The following is a 27,182-nucleotide window of genomic DNA, read 5'->3' as shown; positions in this document are numbered from 1 at the left end:
ATTTTCCTACTTTGTTTTGGTTCATTACATTACTCCATTTTAAAGTTCTTTAGACACAAAATTAATTCATGATGTTTCTGTTCTCATTTATTGTTAATATACATTTAGAGAGAGAAGTTTTTGGACGCCTGGGTGGCTCAATTGGTTAAGCGTCTCACTCTTGATTTGGGCTTGGGTCCTGATCTCAGGTTGAGATCTGTGTGAGGTTAAGCCTGGCATTGGGTTCCACGCTGAGCACGGAGCCTGCTTGGAATTCTCTCTCTCCCTCTACCCTTCCCCTCATTTGCATGCTTTCTCTCTCTCTCAAAAATAAATAAATAAATACATACATACATACATAAATAAAACAAATGAAAAAATAGATAAATTTTCTTAGTACATTTCTGCCATATCTCATTAATTATGATTTCTTGTACTTACATTCTTGCTATTTTAAAAAATATTTTTGTTACTATAGCTTTCCTCTATGTAAGTTAATATGGTATTTCAAATTTTAATTTCCATGTCATTTGTTTCTGTAGAATTCTATTTTTCCTATTTAATTCTAATTGTATTGTTATGTTGTGGTGTGAGAATGGTTTCATAGATTTCATGCTATTGTTTTTTGCATTAGCTAAGTGCATTTTTCTGTCCCAGTGTATAACTAATTTGTACAACTAGAAAGAATCTTTATAATTCTTTGCCCTATGATCCAATATTTTCCATATGTCTGTTAGCTCTATATTATTCCTTACATTTTTTAGCTACATTGTTTCTCTTCTATTTGTTCACAGACTCTGCCATACTCCTTTAGTCCTGAGATCTGCAGTTATATTTCTGTGGATTTCTCCTTGCCCTTGGCCACCTCCTCCTATATATGTCTTGATGAAGGACTGGCTTCCGGGGCATTTCAGCCCACTCAGAAGGGCCCTGTACTTGGTCAAAATGCTCTGTTGTCACAGCCTTAAATTCTTAACAATTTCAGAACAAAAAGCCCTGAGTTTTCATTTTGCAATGGGATGCTGCAAATTATGTCGCTGGTCCTACTTGTTCCTTATCTTCTGCGACTTTGCTGAACTCATTTTTTTAATCGCGAGCTGATTGGGGATGATTTGTTGGATTTTCTCGATAAGCCATTCCATCATCTAAATGAGATCCTCTTGCAGCCAGACAGCTTCTGCAGCAAAGTCCTCTGGTTAGCTCTTCCCCACCCACAGGGTGAAGTCACTGCTGAGAGTTCTCTTCTCAAGTCTCCTTCACTTAATATCAAGGGTTCTTTTATTACTTCCAGAGAAGCCTGTGATCAGGTGTCCAACAGATGAGACAGCTCAGGCCCTACCAGGGCTTTTGGCTGGAGCAGCAGTGGGAACACAGGCAAGCTCTGCCCCTAATCTCCCTCTCTCCCACACAACCCAAGAGTCCTCATCTTCCCCAGCCTCTTAACAAAAGAAGGATGGGGCCTGCTCCCTTGCACTTAGGCTTTTAGGCCTGCCATCTTTTCCTGCCATAATCTCTCTGCCTTAACCACACCCTCTCATCATCCTGAAGGTGCAAAACTCAGTGTCTTTCAAACACAGACCTCCTCTTGAGGAGTGAAGGAGGTCACTCGCTGGATGCCTCCTGGGAAATAGAGCTGTCACACAGCAGAATGGGGTTAAAACCCACTGGAGCATCCCTGAAGCTTTGAACTTGAGGTTGGCTTCTCTCTCACCTGTGGTCTGGATGAAGACAAGTCCCTTCACCTTTCTGAGCCTTCTCAGGTCTACCATCTGTAAAATGGAGACAGTAACTGTAGGTACATATCAGAGTCTCTGTGAGGGATACATGAGATGAGGCAGGAGAAGGTCTTGAAATAGTGCTGGCTGCATGATAAATGCTCACTGATTCTCCACTGAGCTGCATGCTCAGTCCTCAAGGCTACACCAAGATGATGGTACTGGTTGAACACTCTGAGGTCTTCTTTGTCTCTTTGTATGGTAACATCAGGAAGAAACGTAGGGGGAATCCTCCAGGTCTATGTGTTCTTGGAAACGGGATAGCCAACCTGGAAGACTAACCAGGTCTCAATCTGCTGAAAATAATAGAGATATAAATGTGTCCCCATACTCATTCTTCTTGGGCTGGACTTTCACAGAGGGCATTCTGGCTCTTTTCCACCCCTCAAAATTGCATGAAGGTTAAATTCATGGACTTTGGAACCTTACTTGGCCCTGGGCATGTTACCTAACTTTGGATGTGCCTCTAGAGCTTCATCTGTAAAGTGGGAATAAATATGTCCAACCTGTCCCTCTTCCTGGTCTCACGATGACATTCCTCCTTCCCTCTTGCTCACGGAAGGAGGTGATTGACTTAGAAGGAGATAAGCAGGCTCTCTATCTCCTGTAGACCCTGATTTCCTTTATCTCACTCCTCTCATTCCTCAAATTGAGCTCCATTTTTCTTTTTGAGGGGATAGCTGCTGCTGCGGGCTGAGACTACACTCACAGAAATCTCACTCCCAGATCCTGGAGACAGAGTCTTGAAGAAATAAATCCATAAAGCTTGAATCTCTAAGAAGGCCCACCCCCAGGGCCCGTTTACTTGCCCCTGAAGGGATGTGTTCAGGGCTAGACAGGAAGTGAGGCTACTTCTCAGATGTCCAGCTCATCCAAAGATACCTGCATGCCCCGCCCCGAGGCCTGAATCATATGGACCTGCCCAGGAAAATTAACTGATAAGTACTTGGTTCCTGCCCCCTACTCCACTCATGCCAGAAGCAAGTAGGGCGCTTGAGCCAGCTACACAAGGAACACTAATTCTCCTAATGCTTCCTTTCATTTTGATACATAGGAATAATTCTGTTCCCATCCCATGAGCCCCATTACTCATCTACCCTTCTGGATTGATGAATGGCTTTCCCCATTACAGTCTCTGGTCGCTGGGCTGGCCTCCCTCTTTCTTTTCGGTGAGATCATAATTTAGAAGGACACAATTTCTGTCCTCCTATTGTTTTATGTTTATTTCTCTTCAGAATTATTAGCTTGTGAGAGGCACTTAGAGAAACTAAAAAGTGTGTATAACACACTGTGTGCTGATGGGTGAGTTAGTGGGCAGTCATACAATCCCCAAGTCAACAATGTACAGGAATCAGTTGTCAATAACACTATAAGGGGAATGGAGTCAATTATGTTCCAACAAGTACCCATATTCTGTGATTTAGCAGATATTATATTCAAAATAAAAATAAGGGAGCCACTGACTGGGGCTCTGGAATTTGGGGGCATGGAAATTTTTACTGTGAAAGATTTATTACACCCCAAACTCACCTTTACGGGGACCAGTGAGGAGGGAAGTACATTAAATATAGATGAGGCTGAGACTTGCTGTGTGTGCCAGAGAAATCTTGTGAGTCTAATTGACCTTTTGGGGAAATTATTTGTGAGCTCAAATTGCTACCTTCTCAATCAGCATTTAAACCATTCTTTAGTGCTTGCACATGTTGGTCTGCATCCATCCCAGGAAGCAGGTCAAAAGGTAGGTCAGCATATTTATCCCCACGTGACCTGGGAGGAAAGTGAAATCCCCAAGGTTTAAAGGATTATCTTAAGTCAAGTAGCGACCAAATGACAAGGCTTCTGATAGGAGCTCCTAGGCAGAGCGTCTCAGGTCTGGGGGCTGAGTCATATAGCCAAGCTGCTTCCTAACATCCCAAATTAAACAGAAGGTTTGAATTTCCCTACAAGTAAGAATGAGAACAGTAGATTGTTGGAATGAAGTGTTTACACACCACTGTAGAGAAAAGGGCTTATGAAAGACTTAAGATTTAAGCTGTGTGTTTAAAAGGAAAAGAGAAGGCAGAGCAGAGATGGTTGTGATCATTTTTACGGCTGAGATGTCAGTGTTGACTAATACAATCTTTGTAGGGAGACGGATGGATTGGAGAACACAGAAATGGTTCAATGTGTGAAGTGTTTATGGAGGCAGTAGGCTGAGTTTGACAATGGAAAATATGGTGATAAGAAACTTTATTTTGGATAAACATAGAGTCTAAAACCCAAGTTACCCATTATCAAAACTGGAGATTGAGGGTGATTTAAAATTACTCTCATTGAAAATTAATCCCACTAACATTGTACTCTACTAGACACTTTAATTGCCCCTAGCTGTTACAAATACAGCATGTTCTCAGCATCAAAGAAGTTAGTTGCCATGTTAGGAAAAGGGCCGTTTTATAATTCACCAAGTGGAGAATCTACCCAGAAGAGAGAGTGTCCTGGGATCTTGGGTTCAGTGATAAAGAGAAACCAGGGATCCTAATTTAAAAGGTAGGAAAAATGGACCAATTATGTGAAACACACTCAGAATATGGGAATATATGATTACAAAGGTATTCAATTTCAAGACAGCAAATGAGAGGGAATTGGACACTCTGGTGAGAAATACACGGGATTGGAAGAGAGCTGGAACATTTCATTACAGCACACCAAAGAGTAATTCCACTAAAATGAAGACTACTGAGAACTGAAAACAAAAACAAAAACTAACCAACCAACCAACCAACCAACCAAACAAACAAAACCCCCAACATCTAATTTGACTTTTAAAAATCTCTGTGGTTAAACACCCAGAATCAGCAGGTCAAAGGAGTCATTCATTATGACCTTTTGCCTTCAGGCTGGGGCAGCCCAGACCATCCCGGTGCATAATTGCCTACCCTATGCTTAAGGTTCTTGTGGAAAGGAAATTCCAAGCCCCCCCCCGTGGTAATGCATACCAGGGCCCAATGGCTCACCCAAGGAAGGTTTCCTCTCCATAGAGCCTAAAATCCCTGTGGCCATAGCTTATTCACTTCCTCGTGTTCCTGTGGTAGGACCTATTGAGCTCAAGATCCTTTGTTTATATGATCACAATGCTTTAAAAAGATCATTTAAGGCTCCCTCCACATTGTGTCTTAACTATGGTTTAATAACGCAAGAAGTGTTTGCACGGGAACTAGTGACAAGCAGAGGAACTTGGATGTGTCTTGGTTTGTGCTGGCTGGCTTCCCCAGAATGCCCTTCTGACCCCAAGTCAGCTACGTCACTTCCTGCAAAGCCCAGGTTCACTCAAGTCTTGCTCCCTCCCCAAGTCCTGTCTTAGGAGTTGCTTTGTATCGGGCAGGCCTGGAGCCACATTATAAAACTACAGCTAGGTATTCAATCTCTCTTCACTTGCCCCAAGCCCCCTGTCTATGGTTTGTTGTTTGTTTTGTTTTTTTGGTGGTGGGGGTGGGAATGGCTAGTGTTCTGAGCCTTGTCCTCCACCTTCTGGGTAACAAGATTAACCTGTCTTTTCTCTCTCATGTGGCCTCCATATGTGTATGCTAGAAAGGACAAGGTGACATTTGGCTAATTTTTTGCTAATGTGCATAAGCGGGAGCTGTCTAGAGAAACTTCCTTTTGCCAGGTAATTTGTACATCCTAACAGCAGCCTTCTGGAGATTTTGTCCTCTCTTGTGCTGTGTAGTGTTAGCGGTGGGAATTTCTAACTAATTAAGAAAGGAGTTGGGCAGCATGCCAAGCTGGAGGGGTAATGTTTTTGACCTGGTCAGGTTTTGCTACATCCTACCTCTCAGAGCTGGGTCAGAATTTTTACTGACCCATGGCAGAGCTGGGACTGCTCCTTTAATTTATTATTTTTAAGTAATTTTAAAACTGAGACTGTAATGCGTGCACAATGGAAAATAAAACCCTCTCCTACCCCAAACTCCTAGTCGCCTTCCCCCATAGCATCAAATATAGTTCTTCACGCAGTGTACGTATATGCTTAACAGATGCTAACTACATGAATGGATTTACTGGTATCAGATAAGTAGAAAAGATAGGGAGAAAAATTGGAAGGCAGAGACTAAAACATACTCAGCATATCCAAAGAAAGAGACCTTACAAAATAAAAAAGGATTTTATAAGCATATGAGGGACAAAGATGGATTTTTATAAAAGGCTTACTGAAATCAAATTTACTGAGGATCTGTTATAGGTCAGGTCCTGGGCTGGTACAGAGTTGGAAGGTGAACCTTATGTACTGCCAAACTCTGATAAGCTCAGTTAGCGTGGAGAAAAGCCTTCAAAGTTGTACTCTGTTGAGCTCAAACTCATGGGGAAAAGACTCATGAATAATTACAGTATAGTATAATGAAGACTGTAGTAGAGGTATGTACTAAGTGCTTTAAGAGCCTAGAGGAGTAACTCATTATGTCTTCTGGAGTCAGGAACATCTTATCAGTGGAAGAAACATTTGTGCTTTCTTAAAGGATGCCTTTAAGTTCTCCCAGTGGAGAGAAGGAAATAGGAATTCTCAACCTAGCAAACATATAGAGGATGAGAATGTAGATGATGATGCTAGAGAGGAATCTGGGGACCAGGTTATGATGGGCCATGTGTGTTGCCTAAGGAGAATGATGTTTGTCTTGAAGTGGAACTGTTGGAGACTTTTAGGCTGACAAGGGATCCCCTCAGGGCAATTTTGATGGTGGTTTGAGAAATAGATTGATGCTGGGGTGGGGGTGGGGGTGTTGGGGGGGGACTAGAGTCAGCCAGGATTAGGAGGCTCCTGCAATAGTTCAAGCCATGTGTAGTGAGACAGTAAACTAGGTCACTCTGGTGGGAATGGGACAACCTAGAGATACTTCTAGGTTGATTTACATGGTTAACTGTGCCTTAATAGTTAACCGGAACAAGGGGTGCTGGGAGTTGAGGGGGATGCTGAGTTCTTCATAAGGCTACTGTTTGGGTAGAGTACCACAAAAAGAAATATGGAGTACAGGAGGATAGAGGTTTGGAGTAAAGACTCAGTGAATTAAGCCTAAGGCATGTTGAGTTTGAGATTCCTGTGGCACAACCAGGGCAAAAATCTCAGCAGGGAAAGAGAGAGTTTCAATGACATAAGGAGAGTTAGCAATATCAAATGTCCCACAAAGGTCAAAAAAGATAAAGATTAAAAAGTAGCCATTGGGTTTGTTAATTAAGACGTCAACCATGACCTCTGGGAGGGCAGTTTCAGTAGAAGAGGAAGGAAAACAGTTACAATAGGCTGGTGACTGAAAAAGTACTAAGAAAGTATATCTAGAATATATTCATATAGAGGGAAGGTAGTAATATAGTACAATGGAGAGGAGCTTTAATACCTAACCTCTCCCTACTTACAGCATGGGGGAATTATACCACAAAGAGCAACCTGAAACTGGTCACACAATGTCCTCTCCTTAGAGTCCACAGGCCTAGCCTTGTGGGGTTTCCGATGAAGGTAGACTTCTCCTCCTGGCTCTTGGAGGCCTTATTCTCCTCCTTACTTCCCTGGAGCTCCCATGAAGACTTGACACACCAGGCCCATGAGGAGAAGGTGGCCCAGGAGGAGGAAATTTCTTCTCTCTTTGATCTAAGGCTGCCTTTAAAACCCTTGATTTTTGCCCTTGTTTGATTGACACTGAGATTGAAGACCCCACTTCCCCTTCACCCAAAGAAGGGTTATGAAATCCTTTGGTCCCAAAAGAAAAAGACACATCAGAACAGAAGAGTCCAATGATCAAAAAAGACAGTCATACATGGTTTCTGATTTGGGGTTAGCTTAAGATGCAGGGGTAATGGGTGAGGTAAGGATAAATAGCATGGAGGGGAAGTTAAAGCAAATTATTTTCTTTTTTCTTTTTTATTAAAAAAAAATTTTTTTTTAAGATTTTTATTTATTTATTCATGAGAGACAGAGAGAGAGAGAGGCAGAGGGAGAAGCAGGCTCCCAAGGAGCAGAGAGCCCGATGCGGGACTCGATCCCAGGACCCTGGGATCATGACCTGAGCCGAAGGCAGACGCTTAACCATCTGAGCCACCCAGGCGCCCTAAAGCAAATTATTTTCTGATGTATTTTATTGTGTGTGTGAAATAAAATTTCTAGGACTATTGCTGAGATGGCATGGGGGTCAGTGGGCCAGCTGGGAGAGTTTGGAGAATGGAAACTTACAGCCAATTAGGAAAGAGTAAAATATTGCCTCAGAGCACCAAAGGCCCCACTGAACACATAAATCATACACTCATCCAGTCAGCATGGTTATAGGATTTTTTTTTTCTCTCTAGCAGAGTGGCAGCCTGGGGGCATGTATGGTTGGATGTATACAAAACTGTAGATTGACAAGATGGGCACAATAGGACAGTGATGTGAAGGGCCTAGGATGCTGATGGGAATATAGTTGAATGTCTTGGTCCTGAGGCCCAGGGAAGGGAAGGAAAACATAGAAAAGAGCACTGATGGACCGAGAGAGTGGGAGGGGGTGGATGGAGGAAGCCCATGTTTTGCTAAGGCTAGCAGGTGGGGAAGTAAAGGAAAGGGACTGATAGAAGGGCAGTTTTTGGCTAGACAATGGGTTTCTGAGTTTCAGAGTTCAGAGATGAAGTAGTTCTGGGATTGGGAGGTGGGCATGGGTAGATGAAGGGAAGTAAGTTGGGAGCCATACATCACACATTGGGATGCTGAAAATGATATGGTTTCTTAGATTTCTTAAACTCATTAAAATAAAGCTATCCTTGAAAATCATTTTGACAAGACCCCCAAATAGGCAAAATGTGGAAGACATTGGCTACATTTTGCTCATCATATAGTTAGGAGGTAGGAGAGGAAAAAAATAGACTTCTCTGTAGACTTATAAAGAACAATAGAGGGAGACCTCACTTCATGGGTGTCCTTCTCTTAAGAGAATGAACTAACACAAAGCTAATTTTATATTCCAGATTTTTGGCTTCTCTGGAAAAGTAAGATGATCCTGGCAACATTGGGCCAGGACTACCTTATGGCAACAGTAAGATTGCTTACCAGGTTATCTGAGTCCCTATCACTCCATATTGTTGTCCCACACCTGGCTGAGTGTCAGTTGCTATTTATCATTAAGTTCACACTATCTTTCTTAGAGTTAGGAGGAAAGAGAAATATTTCTTATATCCAAGGCTCTTTTAAAACTAGAAAAACAAAGATGAATCAGGAAGAGTATTTCTCTGTTCTCGATATGCAAACATGTCACTGATGAAAAACTAAAAGTTGTGATGCTATTATGAAACAAATTCTTCCAGCTTTACTCATTACATTATCCACCTGGCTCCTTATGGGCATTTGAGTTTGTGGTGATTCCTGTAATAAAATAAGAATAGAAATACATTCAAATACATGCAAGCTTACAAAAGTAGCATGAAAAGCAATGGTAATTTTTATTTTATTTTATTTTAAAGATTTTATTTATTTATTTGACAGAGAGAGTGAGAGAGCACAAGCAGGAGGGAGCAGCAGAGGGAGAGGGAACAGCAGGCTCCCCACCAGGGAGCCCGTTGTGGGGCTCAATGCCAGGACCCTGGGATCATGACCTGAGCTGAAGGCAGACGCGTAACCATCTGAGCCACCCAGGCATCCCCGGCAATGGTAATTTTAGAGCAAATAATATTGTTACTTTTGTTGATGGGATAATCTTATCAAATCCTCAGTAATTAATAGATTCCCTCAAAGTGCTACCCAGCTCAATAGCCACTGAGGACAATTTAATGAATTGTTCCTCAGTGGCTGGAAAGTGTCGATGTAATTCCCTGAGTGCCCAGCTTCTTGGCAGCCATATATACTTGTAGAAGGTGGAGCTAAGGAAAATGGGTGAAGGATCTTTAGTGTCAGAGGAGAGGAAGAGTATGAAAATGAAAGTTTTGGCAGGTCTAACTTGCCTCTTTGGTGCTCAGGAAGAAAAGCAGTCGCTACATATCTCTCGTTAAGGATCATGATAAAATAAACATAATCCAAGCCTTAGGAGCATACTAGATTAAAATCAACATCTTGGATTAACTCAGGAGGCAAATGGGTAGCCAGTGTTGACCAGTACATTGATATAATCTGGTATTTCCTTAAGGCATTTTGCTCTTCTACTTTCTGCTCTACTTAAGCTCTCGTATTAAGCATATGGGGAGCAGTTGAATATGAAGGCTCAGAGGTTGAACTGCGTCTTTGGAGAAATACAGAAATAAATGAGACTGAGATTTGGGAAATGAAAATTGTTATAATACATTGAGGGGAAAAAATAATCTGAAGGCCAAGTGCTCAGTGAGTCAGAAAAATTTAGAGAGTTGTAATGTTAGAGCCTGCGAACTGGAAACTAGATATGAATTCATAACCTACAAGGGTATAAATGACGACAAGAAGTCAGTAAACAGCGTCAGTGTTATTTTGGGAGGCTGAAGGAAGGTTGTTATGGACCAGGGAGCCTGAATAGCTTATGTTCTAGGCATCAAATTAAAGAGGCAAACAAATAGAAGATAGATTGGTAAGGGTGACAACGACGATTAAAAGCTGAGATGTACTGAAATATGAAGAAAACTTAAATAAAGCTATGTATTGCTTTGTAAAGTAATGTATTGCATAAGAGGATAATGAGAGTTTAAAGGTATTTATTGGCTTTAAACCTTACAGAAAAATTACTCATGAACATCTAACCATGTGTATATTGATATAATAAATTGGCATGAGCACCAGGGAGTTATCCAGAATGAGCATTTTATTCGGGTCTTGCCTATCTCTTATTGCCCCGCTCTGAAAATTTGTCTGAAGGAATCATTAGGATTTGCTGAGGAATGACTATGATATTTTGGCTCTTATTTCTAACTCTAACTTCTATGAATTTTACAATGCCATGAAAACACTTCCGCAAGATTTTGGCAAAATATTTACAATTTCTTCAATAACGGTGCTCATGGAATAGGAGAAATGGAAAGCAATCACTTAGTAACTGCAGAGAGACAAGCAGGAAGGAGGAGAAAATTGCTTACTATGCTGTTTGTGATGAAAAAAAAATCTGAGTTTAGCTATCAAAAAGCCTGTTGGGAGCTGAGAAGCGCACATGTCAGAGGAACATGCTGCTTCCCATCACCATATAGAAGAAATGGTACCTACAGTCTGGCTGTTGGTGTGATGAAGTACAGCTATAACATCAGCAGGCGTGTGACCAGCAGCTTGTGGGAGACAAGCACTTAGGGGGATAAAAAGGAACCTGGCACAAGCCTTGGGCTTCTGGCATCTCTAGTTACAGGTCTGCCAAGATGCTTTGGGAAACGTTTTAATTTAAATGCCAAGCCTATTTCAACGAAGTCTCCCTGGTTTGACCTGCTGGGAGTCCAGAGTGAGATGGATAGGTGCTCATTTTGGAGAGCATTAGGTGAATTAGATGGTGGTTTTATAAAAAACATCCTGGAGGTTTAAATCTGTACTTGTTCCCCCACTCACCAGGGGAAACTCATGGTACAAGTTGCCAAGATATAGGAGTCTCATAGCATGTTACTAGTGATTGGTAAATGCAGGAAAGGGCAGAGAGACCTTCAGGCAATTAACTCAAAATATCAAAATTAGAGAATGTGAAGAATAAAGGTCCAGGATTTTTCCTTTCTTCCCCCTCAGCATATTCTTTCACTGGCTACTCTGACGATATTTGATATAAAGTAGATTAAGAACCTGATTTGAATTATTTGAATAATATTTTCTTGCAAAACTATCATGACAGAAAAAAATTTTTTTGAACCAAAACTAGAAAGAAAAAAAAAAAAAGGATGGGATTGAATAAAATATTGAAACATTGTGGTCCATCGATGTGAAAATATTTGTTAGTGTGTAGGCCCAGATTGGCTAGAGATGAATAAAAGCTTTTCTGATGGGTTACAAAAACATGAATCCAGAAGATCAGAAGAATTAAAACGCCCCCAAGAATAACATGAAGGTATTTGAAGTTGCTTCAGAGGCGAGGGTGGGTATGTATATGTATGTAAATCCCATTTCCTCAGAGGCTACTTGGCAGTTTGCTACAACGTCATGCTAATGAAAGCAAAGTCTTTAAGTTCATCCCCCAGTGGACTATCCTTTGTGCCCTTGGGAAGTGCATTCTCGGAAAAGGAAACACACGAGCTGGACTAGAACTGGGGTCCTGGAGAAGCGCTGGAGGCTGGAGGCTGGGGAACCTGGGATGAGGTGGGAGGGGCCAGGCTGGGTGGGGCCTCGGGTACCACCCAGCGGAGTTGGAGCCCGTCTGCCTCGGGGGATGGAGATCCTGGGGAGATACTTGTGCTGGAGAGCGGCAAGATCAGGGCTGATTTTTAGGCAGGTCACTCTACCTGAAGCATTAGGGGAGGAGAAGAAGGGGAAAGGACCAGAGAGAAGAGGGACTGGCTGCTGTGATCCTAGTAGGATCCTGCCCCAGAAGATGAGCCTGACCTAAGGCGGGGACCGGCAGCGGGCTACATGAGCCCGCGTCCCTGGCGGCGGGCTCAGGAAGGACACTGGGAGGGAGGCACGACGGAGATAAATCTCTGTAGGGCGACTCGGAGGGCACAGAACAGGCTCTGCTGAGGTCCTCTACTCTTCACCTCTCGCCCCCCCACCCCGGCCCCGCCCGCGTTCCAGCATCCTTGCAACCAGTTGAATCAATTCACAGTTCAGGAGCCCGGGGAACGGAATTGGTTTCTGTATGTGAAATAGGTCTGGCCCACTGGGGAAGCCCAGAGGGGAACGTCCGGAGGGCCTTTTCCCGAGCTGGGTGGGAGGCGAGCGAGTCCCGCGCGCGGGCCGGGAGCAGCAGGGAGGCGCAGAGGCCGAGCCCCCGAGCCCCAGACGCTCCCGAGCCCCAGACGCTCCCGACCCCGCGGCCTGCGCGGTCGTTGCCCCTCGGGCGCCGGGCGGGTGATTGGCAGTTGCGGCAGCTTTAGGGGAACCGGGGTAGCCAGGACCCGCGGCCGCCGCCGGTTGTCGTCCGCTCGCTGGCAGCGAGGTTCCCGCGGCCCCCTGACCCGGCCTCGGCGGGAGCAGCCACGACGGCGGCGACCTCGGGTGGGAGCCCGGGCGGCTCGCGGTGGGTCGGGGGCGGCCGGGGAGGGTCCCCGCGGCCTACAGCGGGCAGCGCCGAGCTCGGCGGAGACCGCCGCGGGCGAGGGGCGGGGGTTCTGGGCGGCCCTCTTCAGGCGCTGCCCCGGGCCGCGCCGCCACTCTCACAGCCCAGCGGCCCCTGCCCGCTGTGCGCTTCCTCTCGGTGCCGCAGGCCTCCGCGGGGATTCTGGGGGGACGCGGCGGGGCTCGGCACGCGACGGCCTCTGGGGAGGTGGGGTCCAGGGAGACCCGGCTTCACCTCCCGCCCGCCTGAGGCCGCAAGACCCTCGGGAGGCGCCTCCGCGAGGCCGCAGAGCCGCAGGCGCCCGCCGCTTCCCTTCGCCCTGAGCCCGAGGTGGGCACCCCGGCGCGGACTGGGCGCCGGGTTCCCGCGTGATGGGCGCTCGGATTCCCGGGGTCGGGGGTGCTCTGAGTCTCCCGGGAGAGCGCCCCGAGGCCCTGAGGCGGCCGCCGCGTTACCTCGGGGTGGGTGCCCCGTGGCCTGGTGGGCGCCCGGCCCGCGCGGGTTATTTTTGGCGCCCGCGGCGGCGCGTGTGCCGGGGCGTGTTTTCCTTCCCCAGGTACTGGGAGCCCGGGCCCCGCCGCCGCCGCCGCCGGAGCTGACTTGTGTCTCTCTCTTCTCTCCCCTGCAGGAATCTTCCGATAATTCTGCCGCCACGACTTGAACCGTGTGCGACGCGAGCTCGAAACAAACACATCTAAATTAAAAAAAAAAAAAAAAAAGCGGAAGAAGCGGCCGAGGAGGCGGCGGCGGGAGGAGGAGAGGAGGAGGGGCCGCGCGCGGCGGCCCGAGGCGGCGGCGGGGACGCGGGGACGCGGGGACGCGGCTTTGTGCTGGCGGGTCGTGGGGCGCCCATGGCGGAGTGCGGCCGGGGGGGCGCCGCCGGCGGGGCCCTGCCCACCTCCCCGGGTCCGGCCCTCGGCTCCAAGGGCGCCCTGAAAGCTGGAGCCGGGGAAGGCGGCGGCGGCGGCGGCGGCAGCAGCGGCGGCGGGGGAGGTCGCCTCGGCCACGGGCGGGCGCGCTATGACAGCGGCGGGGTTTCCAACGGAGACTGCAGCCTCGGCGTGTCCGGGGACGAAGCCCGAGCCAGCCCCGCCGGGGGACTCCACGGCGCTGCGATCGCCCCGACCCCCAGCCCGGCCGCCTGCCCCTTCCCCCGGGAAAGCAAACCCGGCGGCCTGCCCCGCCGGAGCAGCATCATCAAGGTAGGTGGGAGAAGGGCGCTCATCGCCCACCCCCCGCCGCCCCTGGGGTCAGTTCCCAAGAGGGGAGTGGTGGAGGAAGGAGCGGGTTGTAAGAGGAGTCCCCTGCTAACGGGAACCACTGGTGCACGGGTGCTTGGGGTGCTGCAGCAGGCATTGGATGCAAATGGCATTTGGAAAGAATGAGAGGTGATCCCTACTGTGCAGGGGGAAGCTGTGCTCAGACATTCCCAGTTGAACTTGGGGCTGTCATCTTTCCCAGGACTGGCCTGGAATTATGGCCTGTACCTGGTTGGGCAGGACATGCTCTTCTGGGGTAGGCTTGGCTGGTAACAGACTCCCTGTAAGGTGTCTATTGTATGTTAAAGACACTGGTTTTGTGAAAACATGTGGTGAACAGAGCTTATTTAATAGGTTTCTTCTGATCTGTATCTAGTTGCCTCTAGCAAATGGTTATACTTAGAGGGTGCAAAATCTCTGGTCACTCAGTCACACGGGGGAATGGAGTATGTTTCTGAACATAAATGAAGATTTCCGCTTTCTTAGGCTCAAAAGCACTGAGACATTACAGTTCTGCACAATTTAATCTTTTCCTTGCTGCAGTAGGCAGGCCCCCAGTTCTGTGGAAGTTCTTTTGAGCAGTTTGCTTGGTTTTGCTATCTTTTGCATAGTGTTACTTAGCCGAAGAAAGTCAGCAATTGTTTTGTGCATTTTAAACTCAAGAAGTAATATTAGGAACTCCTCTGAGTTTGTGGTGGTTTCATTCTAATACTACGTTTTGGTCTGCAATATAAAAATATTTCTCGTGACATGGAGTGAAAACAAAAATAGTTGATGAGCTAAGAAGAGCAGAGCCTTAGGCAAGAGTAGCTCATTCTGCTTAAGTTCAGAACAAATACGAAGACATTGCTTTCTGAAAATCAAGGGGTTACCAGGACAGTGAGCAGCAAAGCACATTAACAGGGCTGCACCCACCCTTCCTGTGGCTGATAACCCGTGGGAGAAAGGGCAAAACAGGCCACAGTAAAGAGAATTGACACTGGTGGTATTTGAAGTTTAATCGGACCTTCAGAAATCTTCTAAGTACTCTGTAGTGTCTCATGGTGTTATCAGCTTCTGCAGTAATCTAGTGAAATATACCACCTTCCTACTCTCTGTAACAGGCAGTTGTGAAACTGCTTTTCGCTTTGTCATCTGTTTGTACAGTTTATGTCTGGGCAAGGGCACAAGTGAAGGGCTTAAAGATCAAGTGTATTAACTACCTTCAGTAGGCGTTGAGAGTTTAAGGAGAGCAACCTATTTTTGCTGCATACCTGGCTTTTAAAGGGTGACTTATATTTTCTTGTACTCTGTAGCTTATGTTTCCATGGAAGTTGCTTTCAGCTATGCATGATAATCAATCCTGTTAACAGAGTTATGTGTCATGTCTGTTTTTATTGACTACCAGATACTTGTAGTGATACCACATTGTGGTGTTAATGAATTTGAGGTGAAAATTCCAGAGAAGATACCAGCATACCTAATTTTAATTTTATTACCCAGTTTTTATGAAGGGCCTGTTTTTGCACTCTTTTTTTTTAAATCGAGGTTTATTGGTGTCCATAGTAGGATCCACAGTGTAACTTATTTAATTAAAACAGCTGTTTTAATTTTATATTCAGCATGGGAAGAAGGATGATTTGCCAATATTTCTGATATGTGGAATTGAGACCTTGTTGGTAGATTTCTTCATTGAAGATTCTAGAAGCACATGGGGAAATCAATTATTCAGCAATCACTGGTTTTTGAATTTTGAAACTTTGAAAGATATCTTTGTCATTTTTCTTTTTTCTAATGAAGGCAGGTGGTTTCTTGTTCAGAGTTGTATCCCTGGATACACATTGCCAGGGACATAGTAGGGGCTCAATAGATTGCTCCTGAATGAATGGAGGCATGAGAAAGAAGTACATGTTTTCTCTAAGTTCTGTTAATTTCTAAAATTGGTGGTTTGGTATTTATTAGTCTCATATCTTGTTCATTTTCTTATACCTCCTAAGATGACTTGATTTACTTCTTTTTCTTTCCTTTGTGTTGATGTGTATTTTCTTAAACACCCTTTGAAACCATGGAAATATAGTTGAAAGTTGATCAAGCCTGGGTTATAGAAAGGGGTATGCTATACTTAGGTAATTAACTTGGTATATTTCCCCTTGAATTGGTGCCTTGAAGGATCAGGATTTTAGAAACTTAGTGTGGTATTTTCTACAGACATAACAGTATGAAGACAATATTCTGATAGAATAAAGAGATCTTTAATGTCAAATTTCATAAAGCAATGAATAGTGCACATTTTTGTCACATGAATGGCAGAAATTATTTCACTTTTGTTAAAAAATAGTAAAAAAAAAAGTTAACAGAAGCTCATGTTAAAAGCACTAGTGACATCTTTCCCTGGTTTCCTTATGTTCTTTTCCAATATAAGGGATGAATTCAGTCAGGTGATGGAAGGATAGAGGCGGGAGTAGATGGATAAGCAAGGTGGTAATTGGAGGCTTGAGGGCATGGCAGGGAGTTGTTAGCCAGTATTGATGGGGTTGCTTTAGTTGAAATGTCAGGCTTGTGAGCTATGCCTGTTTCCTAGCTTCCATTTTCATTACCATCTTGACCTTCCGCTTATGTGGGGATCCCCAAGTCAGAGGGAGAAATAACAGCCCACATGTGATGAGCAATGGGCACAGAAAGGTTATTGCTGAGATGCAGGACATATGCAGAAATACACTGTAGGCTGACCAGAATTATATTTCTCATTTGAAATGATTTCTTTGGAACTCCATCTGTTTTGTAAATATGGTGTTGAGTAAGAAATTGTTGTAAAACTACATTTTCTGCCAAAATAGATGCACAGATCTGTACTAAAAGAGTTCTTGGTTATGGTAACAGTGTTGATGAAAAATTCAGAGTGAGCAGCCCTATAGAATCTTTTATAAATACATTGAGAAGATAAATAAATCATGGAATTCATCACCAGCCTTTCTACTTTTCCTTGCTTATTGGAAATCATGTTACCCCTTTTAGATTATTCACAAAGGCCCATTACCTTTGAGGGAAGGAGCCATTATATTTGTCATCTTAAGTAATCTAGTAAATGAAAACATCACTTTCATTTTCTCTTTCCATACTTCATTTCATCACACCATTCGGTACAATCCACGCTTTCTTTTGAAACAGTTAATTTGCTTAATTGTTTAGGCGACATCCATTTTTTACAAGTAGCTCAAGCCTTTAATTTAAAGACTTGGTCTGAAAATATGAAGTAGCATTATAGGCCTTAGATTTCCTTTTAATTTTAGAAATGAATGAAGTTAAAATGCCCATTAGTTTACATGGTTTATTTTAATTAAAACTATTTTAATTAAAACCACACTCAATATTGTGGTCGGTACTTGTAAAAAGGTGATATAATTTGCATAAAGTAAAATTTGCTCTTGTTGGTGTCCAGTTCTATGAGATTCGACAAACATACACACTCGTGTAGCCATCACCATAATCAAAATATAGAACAGTCTTATCACCCTCAAAAAATTCTCCCAGTCCCTCTGTAGTCTTCCCCTCTTCTCATGCCGAGACTGTGGCAACCATTGATCCTTGGTACTTTTTTAATAAGTAAGAACTATAGCCATTGCATTATTTTGGTAGTGAAAAGTAATTATAATAGGCGCTATTTATTAAACACTGTGCAAAACACATGAAAAGTGCTTAATATAATTCTGTGACTTGGTCCTGCCACAGCCAGGGAGGCTGAAGAAAACAAGAGTTCAGAGAGGTGAACCATTTGCCTAAGGGGCCAGAGCTGGTTTTTGTACCCCATTTTGGTATGGCGGCACTCCACTGTCCCCCAGATTACTTTTGCAGTTTTAAATTTTCTGTCTTATTAATATAGCATTGGTGGTTTGGAACACTGGATTTAATTTTCCCCTTTAAACTTTAAAAATTTAGGGGCGCCTGGGTGGCTCAGTCGTTAAGCATCTGCCTTCAGCTCGGGTCATGATCCCAGGGTCCTGGGATCGAGCCCCGCGTGAGCAGGGAGCCTGCTTCTCCCTCTCCCACTCCCCCTGCTTGTGTTCCCTCTCTCACTGTCTCTCTCTCTGTCAAAAAAAAAAAAAAAAAAAAAAACCTTAAAAAAAAAAAACTTAAAAATTAAAATTTTTCCCTTTACTGGCGGGAACCAAAAGACTCTATTCCTGCTGGCAGAAGAAGTCCAGAGCTAACATAGCCAGGCAGCTGCAGGTACCTGTTGTGGCTGCTTGACCAGAGCCTCCAGCTTTAGTGGGACAATGAATCTTGCCCAGGGTAGCAGCCCTTATTTTTCTTAATACCATTGTTGTCACTATCACAGTATCACGGTGTATAGGGGAAGCACTTTTACTACCTTTATAGCAACATATATCCCTATGTCTCCGTTCGGAGCACCCCACGGTGGGAAGAAGCAGACGTTCACATCTATTACCTATTTAAACACGATTAAATTATATTTAAACAAAATAGTAAAAATGTACACATGGATATTATATTATATTGGCCTATGTTTTAAATAAACTAGACTCCTTGCAGGCAAAAGCTGGGCTGTATTTATCAGTTCTGCATGGATAACAGGCACTCAATAACCATTTCTTGAATTGGATCTTAAAATAATATCTGCATTTGGCTTTGGATTTTTTTTTCAAATGGGGGAAGGAAGGAGGCGACAACCGCATGCCCAGCAAACTTGTGGGCATATCACAAATACTGAACAAACAGTAACTGTATCACAAAGTGAGTTTGTCTGGATAGATAGGCAGCCTGGATATTTTAGGTCAGAAGACTCTAAGGCCCAATCAGCAACTCTCCACTTCACTTTGTCCTAATGCATTTTAGGCCACAGAAGGTAACTATTGAAAGGCCAGGGCGTGGTTGCTTGTCTCAGCCTACTCAAAGAGCTTTTGTCACAATTCAGAGTTCAGTTTTCAGGAGTAATCAGAGGGTATTAATTTTCATACTCTAAAAATTACTTGCCCCCTTTGTTGTTTTCCTGCCTCTCCTCAAAACAGTTGTTTGATCTCTGTTGTTTTTTCTCACCAAATCCAAATAGACAACTGACAGGAAATTGTTTATTTTTTCTAATTGCTGATCTTGGTCACTCAAGTTATTTTCTTAGAATGCTCTCTCCCAGAATCTGTTCAGTTCCTTTTATAGTTCTGTGTGCTCTGCAAGGGGTGCTAAACTAGACTGTTATACTTTTTTCCTTTTTTAAATACTTTAGTTACCCATCCCTCCTTATTCAACAAAATAGGGCAATGTTATTTACAGCCTAAAATGCAGACATAAATGAAGTATGAACATTCCTATTTTCTCTCCAGACTTTATTTTATACATACATGTTCAAGAATAGAGCCTTTAGTGGGGCCTGGGTGGGTCAGTCGGCTAAGTGTCTAACTCTTGATCTCAGCTCAGGTCGTGATCTCAGGGTTGTGAGCCTGCAGATTGGGCTCCACGCCCAGCTACTTAAAAAAAAGAATAGATGGTCTGCTCTCTATTTCTTTTTTTAAAGTATTTTTTTTTTTTTTAATTTCAGAGAGAGAGAATGAGAGAGAGCGAGTACATGAGAGGGGGGAGGGGCAGAGGTAGAAGCAGACTCCCTGCCGAGCAGGGAGCCCGATGCGGGACTCGATCCTGGGACTCCAGGATCATGACCTGAGCCGAAGGCAGTCGCTTAACCAACTGAGCCACCCAGGAGCCCTTTTTCTTTCTTTTTTTTTTTCTCTATTTCTTATTAATACTAAGTTTTGGCTGTCATTAATCATCTACCAGACCTCTAGATTAGTTTAGCTACCTTTTTATTTTATATTAGTGGCATTCTGTAGTGCAAGGGATATTCAAATATTTTTACCAGTTTACCAGACACTGTGTGTTTGCAAGCTGCCCGAATGGCTTTTTTCTACTGGTAATAGTGGTAGATCAAGACGGTTGTGCTTGGCATAAGAGCATTAGTAATGAGGGCGCCTGGGGGGCGCCTGAGTGGCTCAGTTGGTTAAGCGACTGCCTTCAGCTCAGGTCATGATCCTGGAGTCCCGGGATCGAGTCCCGCATCAGGCTCCCTGCTCAGCAGGAAGTCTGCTTCTCCCTCTGACCCTCCCCCCTCTCATGTGCTCTCTCTCATTCTCTCTCTCTCAAATAAATAAATAAATCTTTAAAAAAAAAATGTTAAAAAAAAAAAGAGTATTAGTAATGACTCAAACAAGTCAGAACCATCAGGTTCTGTTTCAGTAGTACCTATTTCCCTTATGTCTGAATAATTGCATAGCTTTAGAGTGCTCAAAGTATATAATTAATCACACTGAGCTTTCATGGCAATTATGTGAATGGTCCAGGCTGCTGGCAGGACATTTGGCACCCGCCTAGTTCCAAGTAGTAGAGGAGGGCAGGTGGCTAGGCACTGCTGGCCACCAGTGCTGGGTCACCTGGCAGGGGTAATTAGGTAAAACATGTCCTAGCTAATACTTTCAGCTGGGCTGTACTCCCACATCTTGGGCTGCACTCAGGCCACATGTTGCATGTCTGGATTATTCAGGAGGCAGAATAGTGGTGAGGAAAATAGAGGGTGTGGAGTTAGGTGCTTGGATCAGACTCTGGCTTCCTGTCTTCCTTTCTGTGTGGCCTTGGGGAAGATATTTAAGTCTGAGTGTCTAGTTACATACTCTCTAAAATGGAAAGAATAAACCCCCTCCCCCATAGCGTTTGTGGTAAAGATTAAATGAGATGATGTGTGTATGAAATATTCAGAGCACATGTGTGGTGCCTGAGAAGCACTCAATAAGCATTACCTAGTATGTTTGTTTTTCTGATTTTTAGTTTCTCTTACTTAGAGTTTATCCTGAGATGAGCAAACTCACTTAGCTCCATTTGAATTGGAGATCTGCCATGCCCATTTTGGAAGTTTTGTCTTTTGAAATATGCAGAATGTACCCAGAGAGATTTCTCAGACATATTATAAAGATGCTTTCAAAAATGATTTGTTTTGGTGCCTTTGTAAATCTGATGCCTCAGTACAACAGTGCGCATGCGTCAGTCGCCCCAGCTAAGTGATCAGAGGGTATTGAACATGAGTTTCATTGAGCCAAGCACCCGTATGTCTTAATTTGCCCAGGACAGTCCAGATTTACACCTTTTGTCCCGACAAAATTATTAATAGTGTCTCCTTTCACTTTCAAAGTCATCCTGGTTTGGATGATAAATAATATGGTCACCCAGTAGATCTGCTATTACGGAGCCCCATGCAACTGCTCTCCACGCCCAACTTAGCCTTTAGATTTACCTCTTTTATCTCAGCCTGGGTGCTTCCCTCCTCTGTGTTATCTTCAAGGGCTTCCTGAGGTAATCACTTCTTAGAATGAATTGTTCCTTTCTCTGCCTTCCAACCAACACTCTATCTTTATACAGCCCCGTTTCTTTCTGCCTCTTAGGTAACTTATCTTACCTTGAGTTTATGAAGGCACCTAGTTTAATGTCTTGTGGAAAGCATGTTTTTAGGTATATACTTGTTGAATAAATGTCTGAATGGATGAATAAATAGACATGGATGTTGTACCTTAGGGGTTCAAACAAGATATTATTTAGACTTCAACTGTTTTTTTTTAAATTGAGGTAAAATTGGTATAAACATTATATTAGTGTCAGGTGTACATCATAATTTGATGTTTATATGCACTACAAAGTGATCATCACAATAAGTCTAGTTGCCATCACCATATCATAGGTTGCCTATACCCATTGAGTCCACCCCCAAGACTGTTCCCTTTTGATAACCACCAATCTGTTCTCCGTATCTATAAGCTTTGTTTTATGTTTTGTTCCTTTGCTTTTTGAATTCCACATATAAGTGAAATCATGTGATAGGTATTTGCCTTTCTCTGTCTGACTTACTTCACTTAGCATAATAACTAAGCATAACTCAAGGTCCATCCAAGTTGTCACAAATGGCAAGATTTCATTCTTTTTTATGGCTGCATAGTGTTCCATTGTATAAACCATGTCTTCTTTATCCATTCATCCATCAGTGGACATTTAGGTTGTTTCCATATCTTAGCTATTGTAAATAATGCTGCAATGAACATAGGGGTACATATATATTTCAAGTTAGTATTTTTGTTTCCTTTGAATAAATGCCCAGTAGTAGAATTGCTGGATCATATGGTAGTTGTGTTTTTAATTTTTTGAGGACCCTCCATATTGTTTTCCACAGTGGCTGCACCAATTTATATTCCCACCAATGGTGTACAAGGGTTCCCTTTTCTCCACATCCTTTACAACACCTGTTATTTCTTGTCTTTTTCATAACAGCCATTCTAACAGGTATGAAGTGATATCTCATTGTTGTTTCAATTTGCATTTCCCTGATAATTAATGATATTGACCATCTTTTCATGTGTCTGTTGCTACCAATATGTCTTCTTCGGAAAAATGTCTATATCCTTGGCCCATTTTTCATTTGGATTTTTTTTTTTTTTACTATTGATTATATGAGGTTTTTTTAAAAATGTATTTTGGCTATTAATCCCTTATCAGATCTATCATTTGGAAATAATTTCTACTATTTAATACAGGTCTTTTCATTTTGTTGATAGTGTCCTTTGTTGTGTACAAGTGTTTGAGTTTGATATAGTCCCACTTACTTATTTTTGTTTTTGTTGCCTTTGCTTTTAGAGTCAGATAAAAGCAATTTAATGCCAAGACCAATGTCAAGAGCTTATTGCCTATGTTTTCTTCTAGGAGTTTTATGGTTTCAGATCTTACATACAAGTCTTCAGTCCATTTGCGGTTAATTTTTATGTATGTTGTAAGATAGTGGCCTAGTTTCATTCTTTGGCATGCGACTGTCCAGTTTTCCCAGCACCATTTATTGAAAAGACTGTCCTTTCCCCATTGTTTGTTCTTCGCTCCTTTTTTATGTGTTAATTGACCATAGATTTGTGGCTTTACTTTGAGGCTCTCTATTCTGATCCTTTGAGCTGTGTGTCTGTTTTGTGCCAATACCATACTGTTTTGATTATTATAGCTTTGTAGTATAGTTTAAAATCAGAGAGTATGATACCTCTGTCTTTGTTCTTTCTCAGATTTGCCTTAGCCATTTGGGGTCTTTTATGGTTCCATACAAATTTTAGAATTATATGTTCTAGTTCTGTGAAAAATGCCATTGGAATTTTGATAGGGATAACATTGAATCTATAGAATGTTTTGGGTAGTATGGACACTTTAATAATATTAATTCTTCTAATCCATGTGCATGGAGTATTTTTCCATTTATTTGTGTCTTTTTCATTTCTTTCTTCAGGGCCTTATAGTTTTCAGTGTACAGAATTTTCACCTCCTTGGTTAAATTTATTTTTAGGTATTCTTTTTTTTTTTTTTTTTTAAAGATTTTATTTATTTGCGAGAGAGAATGAGAGACAGAGAGCATGAGAGGGAGGAGGGTCAGAGGGAGAAGCAGACTCCCCGCTGAGCAGGGAGCCCGATGCGGGACTCCAGGATCATGACCTGAGCCGAAGGCAGTCGCCCAACCAACTGAGCCACCCAGGTGCCCTATTTTTAGGTATTCTTTTTGATGCAATTATAAATGGGATCTAAAAAAAAATCTCTTTCTGAAAGTTCATTATTAGTGTATAGAAATACAACAGATTTCTGTATATTGATTTTGTATCCTGAAACTTTACTGAATTCATTTATTCTAATAGTTTTTCACTGGAGTCTTTAGGGTCATGTTATCTGCAAATAGTGACAGTTTGACTTCTTCCTTTTTAATTTGGATGCTCTTTATTTCTTTTTCTTGTGTAATTGCTCTGGCTAGCATTTTTAATACTGTGTTGAATAAAAGTGGCAAGAGTGGGCATCCTGTCTTATTTCTGATCTTAGTAGAAAAACTTCCAGCTTTTCACTGTTGAGTATAAGGAGGTTAGCTGTGGGTTTGTCATATATGGCCTTTATTATGTTGAGGTACATTCCATCTATACTGACATTGTTGAGAGTTTTTTTCATAAATGGATATTGAATTTTGTCAAATGTTTTTGCTGCATTTATTAAGATCATATAATTTTTCTCCTTCATTTTTTAAATGTGGAGTATCATGTTGATTGATTTGTGGATACTGAATCATCCTTGCATCCCTGGAATAAATCCCACTTGATTATGGTGTATGATTCTTTTAAGGTATTCTTGAATTTGGTTTGCTAATATTTTGTTGAGCAGTTTTGCATCTGTGTTCATCAGGGATATTGGTCTGTGGTTTTCTTAAGGTGTTCTTGTTAGGTTTTGGTATCAGAGTAATGCTGGCCTCATAAAATGGGTTTGGAAACATTCCCACCTCTTCAGTTTTTTTGGAAGAGTTGAGAAGGATAGGTATTAAATCTTTATTGAATATTTAGTAGAATTCATCAGTGAAGCCATCTGGTCCTGGACTTTTGTTTGTTGGGAGGTTTTTGAGTATTGATTCAATCTCCTTACTGGTCATTAGTCTATTCAGATTTTCTATTTCTTCATGATTCAGTCTTGAAAGATTGAATGTTTCTAGGAATTTATCCATTTCTTTTAGGTTGTCAACTGTTCAACAATTTTTTGGTGTATAATTATTCATGGTAGTCTCTTATGATGCTTTGTATTTCTGTGGTATTCATTGTAACTTCTTTTGTTTCTGATTTATTTGTGTCTTCTCTTTTTTTCTCTGTGAGGCTAGCTAAAGGTTTGTCAATTTTGTTTACCTTTTTAAAGAACCACCTCTTAGTTTCATTGGTCATTTCTAATTTTTTGTTTCTATTTCTTTCATTTCTGCTCTGATCTTCATTATTTCCTTCTTTCTACTAACTTTGGGCTTTGTTTTCTTCTTTTTCTAGTTCCATTACATGTACAGTTGGATTATTTATTTGAGATTTTATTTCTTGAGGTAGGCCTGTATTTCCCCTTTGATTTCTTCATTGACCCATTGGTTGTTCAATAAAATGTTGTTTAATCTGCATATATTCGTGGTTTTTCCTCTTTTTTTCTTGTAATTGATTTCTAGTTTCATACCATTGTGGTCAGAGAAGAGGCTTGATATGATTTCAGTCTTCTTAAATTTATTGTGATGTTTTGTGGCCTAACACGTGATCTATCCTGGAAAATGTTCCATATATATTTGAGAAGAATGTGTATCCTGATGCTTTTGGATGGAATGTTTTGTATATGTCAATTAATATATCTCTATATCCATCTGGTCTATCCATGTCAAATATATCTATTATCCATCTGTTCTCAAGTGTTGTTTAAGGCCAGTGTCTTCTTACTGATTTTTCTGTCTGGATGATCTATCCATTGATGTAAGTGGGTATTAAAGTCCCCTACTATTATTGTATTGCTGTCAATTTCTCCCTTTAGGTCTGTTGATATTTGCTTTATATATTTAGGTGCTCCTATTTTGGGTGCATCAATATTTACGAATGTCATATCCTTTTGTTGGATTGATACCTTTATCATTATGCAGTGCCCTTTATTTTGTCTTTTATGAGACTCTTTGTTTTAAAGTATTTTGACTGATAGAAGTATAGCTGCACAAGCTTTCTGTTTCCATTTGTATGGAATATCTTTTTACATCTCTACTTTTAGTGTGTGTGTTCTTAGATCTGAAGTGAGTCTCTCGTAGGGAACATATGGCTGAATCTTCTCTTTTTAAAAAAAATCCATTCAGTCACTCATCTTTTGATAGGAGAATTTAGTCTAGTTACATTTGAAGTAATTATTGATATGTATTTAATTATTGCCATTTTGTTAATTGTTTTCTGGCTGTTTTTATTCATCCTTTCTGTTTCTTTCTTCTTCGTTTTCTCTCTTCCTTTGTGATTTGATGCCTTTCCTTAGTGTTGTTTTTTCACTGTGATTGCTTTTTCATGATCTTTTATGTATCTGCAATAGGCTTTGCTTTGTGATTACCATGGGGTTCCCTTATAACAGCCTATAAAGCAATCTATTTTAATTTGATTGCAACTTAAATTTTAACACATTCTAAACTCTATATTTTTTATTCCTACTTCCCATATTTTATGTTTTTGATACCATATTTTACATTTTTTATTTTGTGAATCCTTTTTTTTTTTTTTTTAGATTTTATTTATTTATTTGCGAGAAAGAGAGCACAAGTAGGCAGAGGGAGAGGGAGAAGCAGGCTCTCTGCTGAGCAGGCCGGACATGGGGCTCGATTCCAGGACCCCAGGATTATGACCTGAGCCGAAGGCAGCCGCTTAACCGACTGAGCCACCCAGGCGCCCTTGTGTGTCCTTTAATTATAGTTAATTTTTCTACTTTTGTCTTTTAACCTTCATACTAGTTTTTTTTTTAAGATTTTATTTATTTATTTATTTATTTAAAGATTTTATTTATTTATTTGAGAGAAAGAGTGAGCACGAGAGGGGGGAGCAGGAGAGGGAGAAGCAGACTCCTCGCTGAGCAGGGAGCCCGATGCAGGACTCGATCCCGGGACTCCAGGATCATGACCTGAGCTGAAGGCAGTCGCCCAACCAACTGAGCCACCCAGGCGCCCAAGATTTTATTTATTTATTTGACAGAGAGAGAGAGACAGCGAGAGAGGGAACACAAACAGGGGGAGTGGGAGAGGGAGAAGCAGGCTTCTCACTGAGCAGGAAGCCCGACATGGGACTCGATCCCAGGACCCTGGGATCATGACCTGAACCGAAGGCAGACACTTAACGACTGAGCCACCCAGGCGCCCTTCATACTAGTTTTATAAAGTGGCTGATCCACTGCTTTTACTGTATATTTATCTTTACCTGTGAGATTTTTACTTTTTATGTTTCTTGTTATTAGTTGTTAGCTTTTCTTTTTATGTTAAAGAAGTCCCTTTAACATTTCTTGTAAGGCCAGTTTAGTGGTGATGAACTCCTTTAGTTTTTGCTTGTCTGGGAAACTCTTTATCATCCCTTCAATTCTGAATAAGAGTATTCTTGGTTGGAAGTTTTTTCCTTTTAGCATTTTGAATATATCATGTCACTCCCTCCTGGCCTGAAAAGTTTCTGTTGAAAAATCAGCGGATAGTCTTATGG

The 27,182-nt window shown here is 42.3% G+C and overlaps 1 protein-coding gene and 1 long non-coding RNA gene across 4 annotated transcripts in view; both read left to right on the top strand.

Moving 5' to 3' along the window:
* Nucleotides 1–12,368: 12,368 nt before the first annotated feature.
* On the top strand, nucleotides 12,369–13,605 carry LOC117999873. Its single transcript, XR_004676337.1, has 2 exons — nucleotides 12,369–12,464; nucleotides 13,515–13,605. It is a non-coding gene; the product is annotated as an uncharacterized LOC117999873 (long non-coding RNA).
* Nucleotides 13,606–13,712: 107 nt separating this feature from the next.
* PLCL2 (phospholipase C like 2) overlaps nucleotides 13,713–27,182 on the top strand; it is a 198,011-nt gene continuing 184,541 nt past the window's right edge. For all 3 annotated transcript variants that reach the window (XM_034994001.1, XM_034993994.1, XM_034994010.1), the window contains exon 1: nucleotides 13,713–14,088. In XM_034994001.1, the coding sequence (XP_034849892.1) occupies nucleotides 13,738–14,088 (351 nt within the window). In that variant the 5' untranslated portion in view covers nucleotides 13,713–13,737. The remainder of the gene's footprint in view (nucleotides 14,089–27,182) is intronic.

Source organism: Mirounga leonina, unplaced genomic scaffold (assembly GCF_011800145.1).
Source record: "Mirounga leonina isolate KUSES-001 unplaced genomic scaffold, KU_Mleo_1.0 Mir_115, whole genome shotgun sequence".
Taxonomy (NCBI): domain Eukaryota; kingdom Metazoa; phylum Chordata; class Mammalia; order Carnivora; family Phocidae; genus Mirounga; species Mirounga leonina.
Note: the sequence above shows the minus strand (reverse complement) of the source record. Positions and strands in the feature narration are given on the sequence as shown.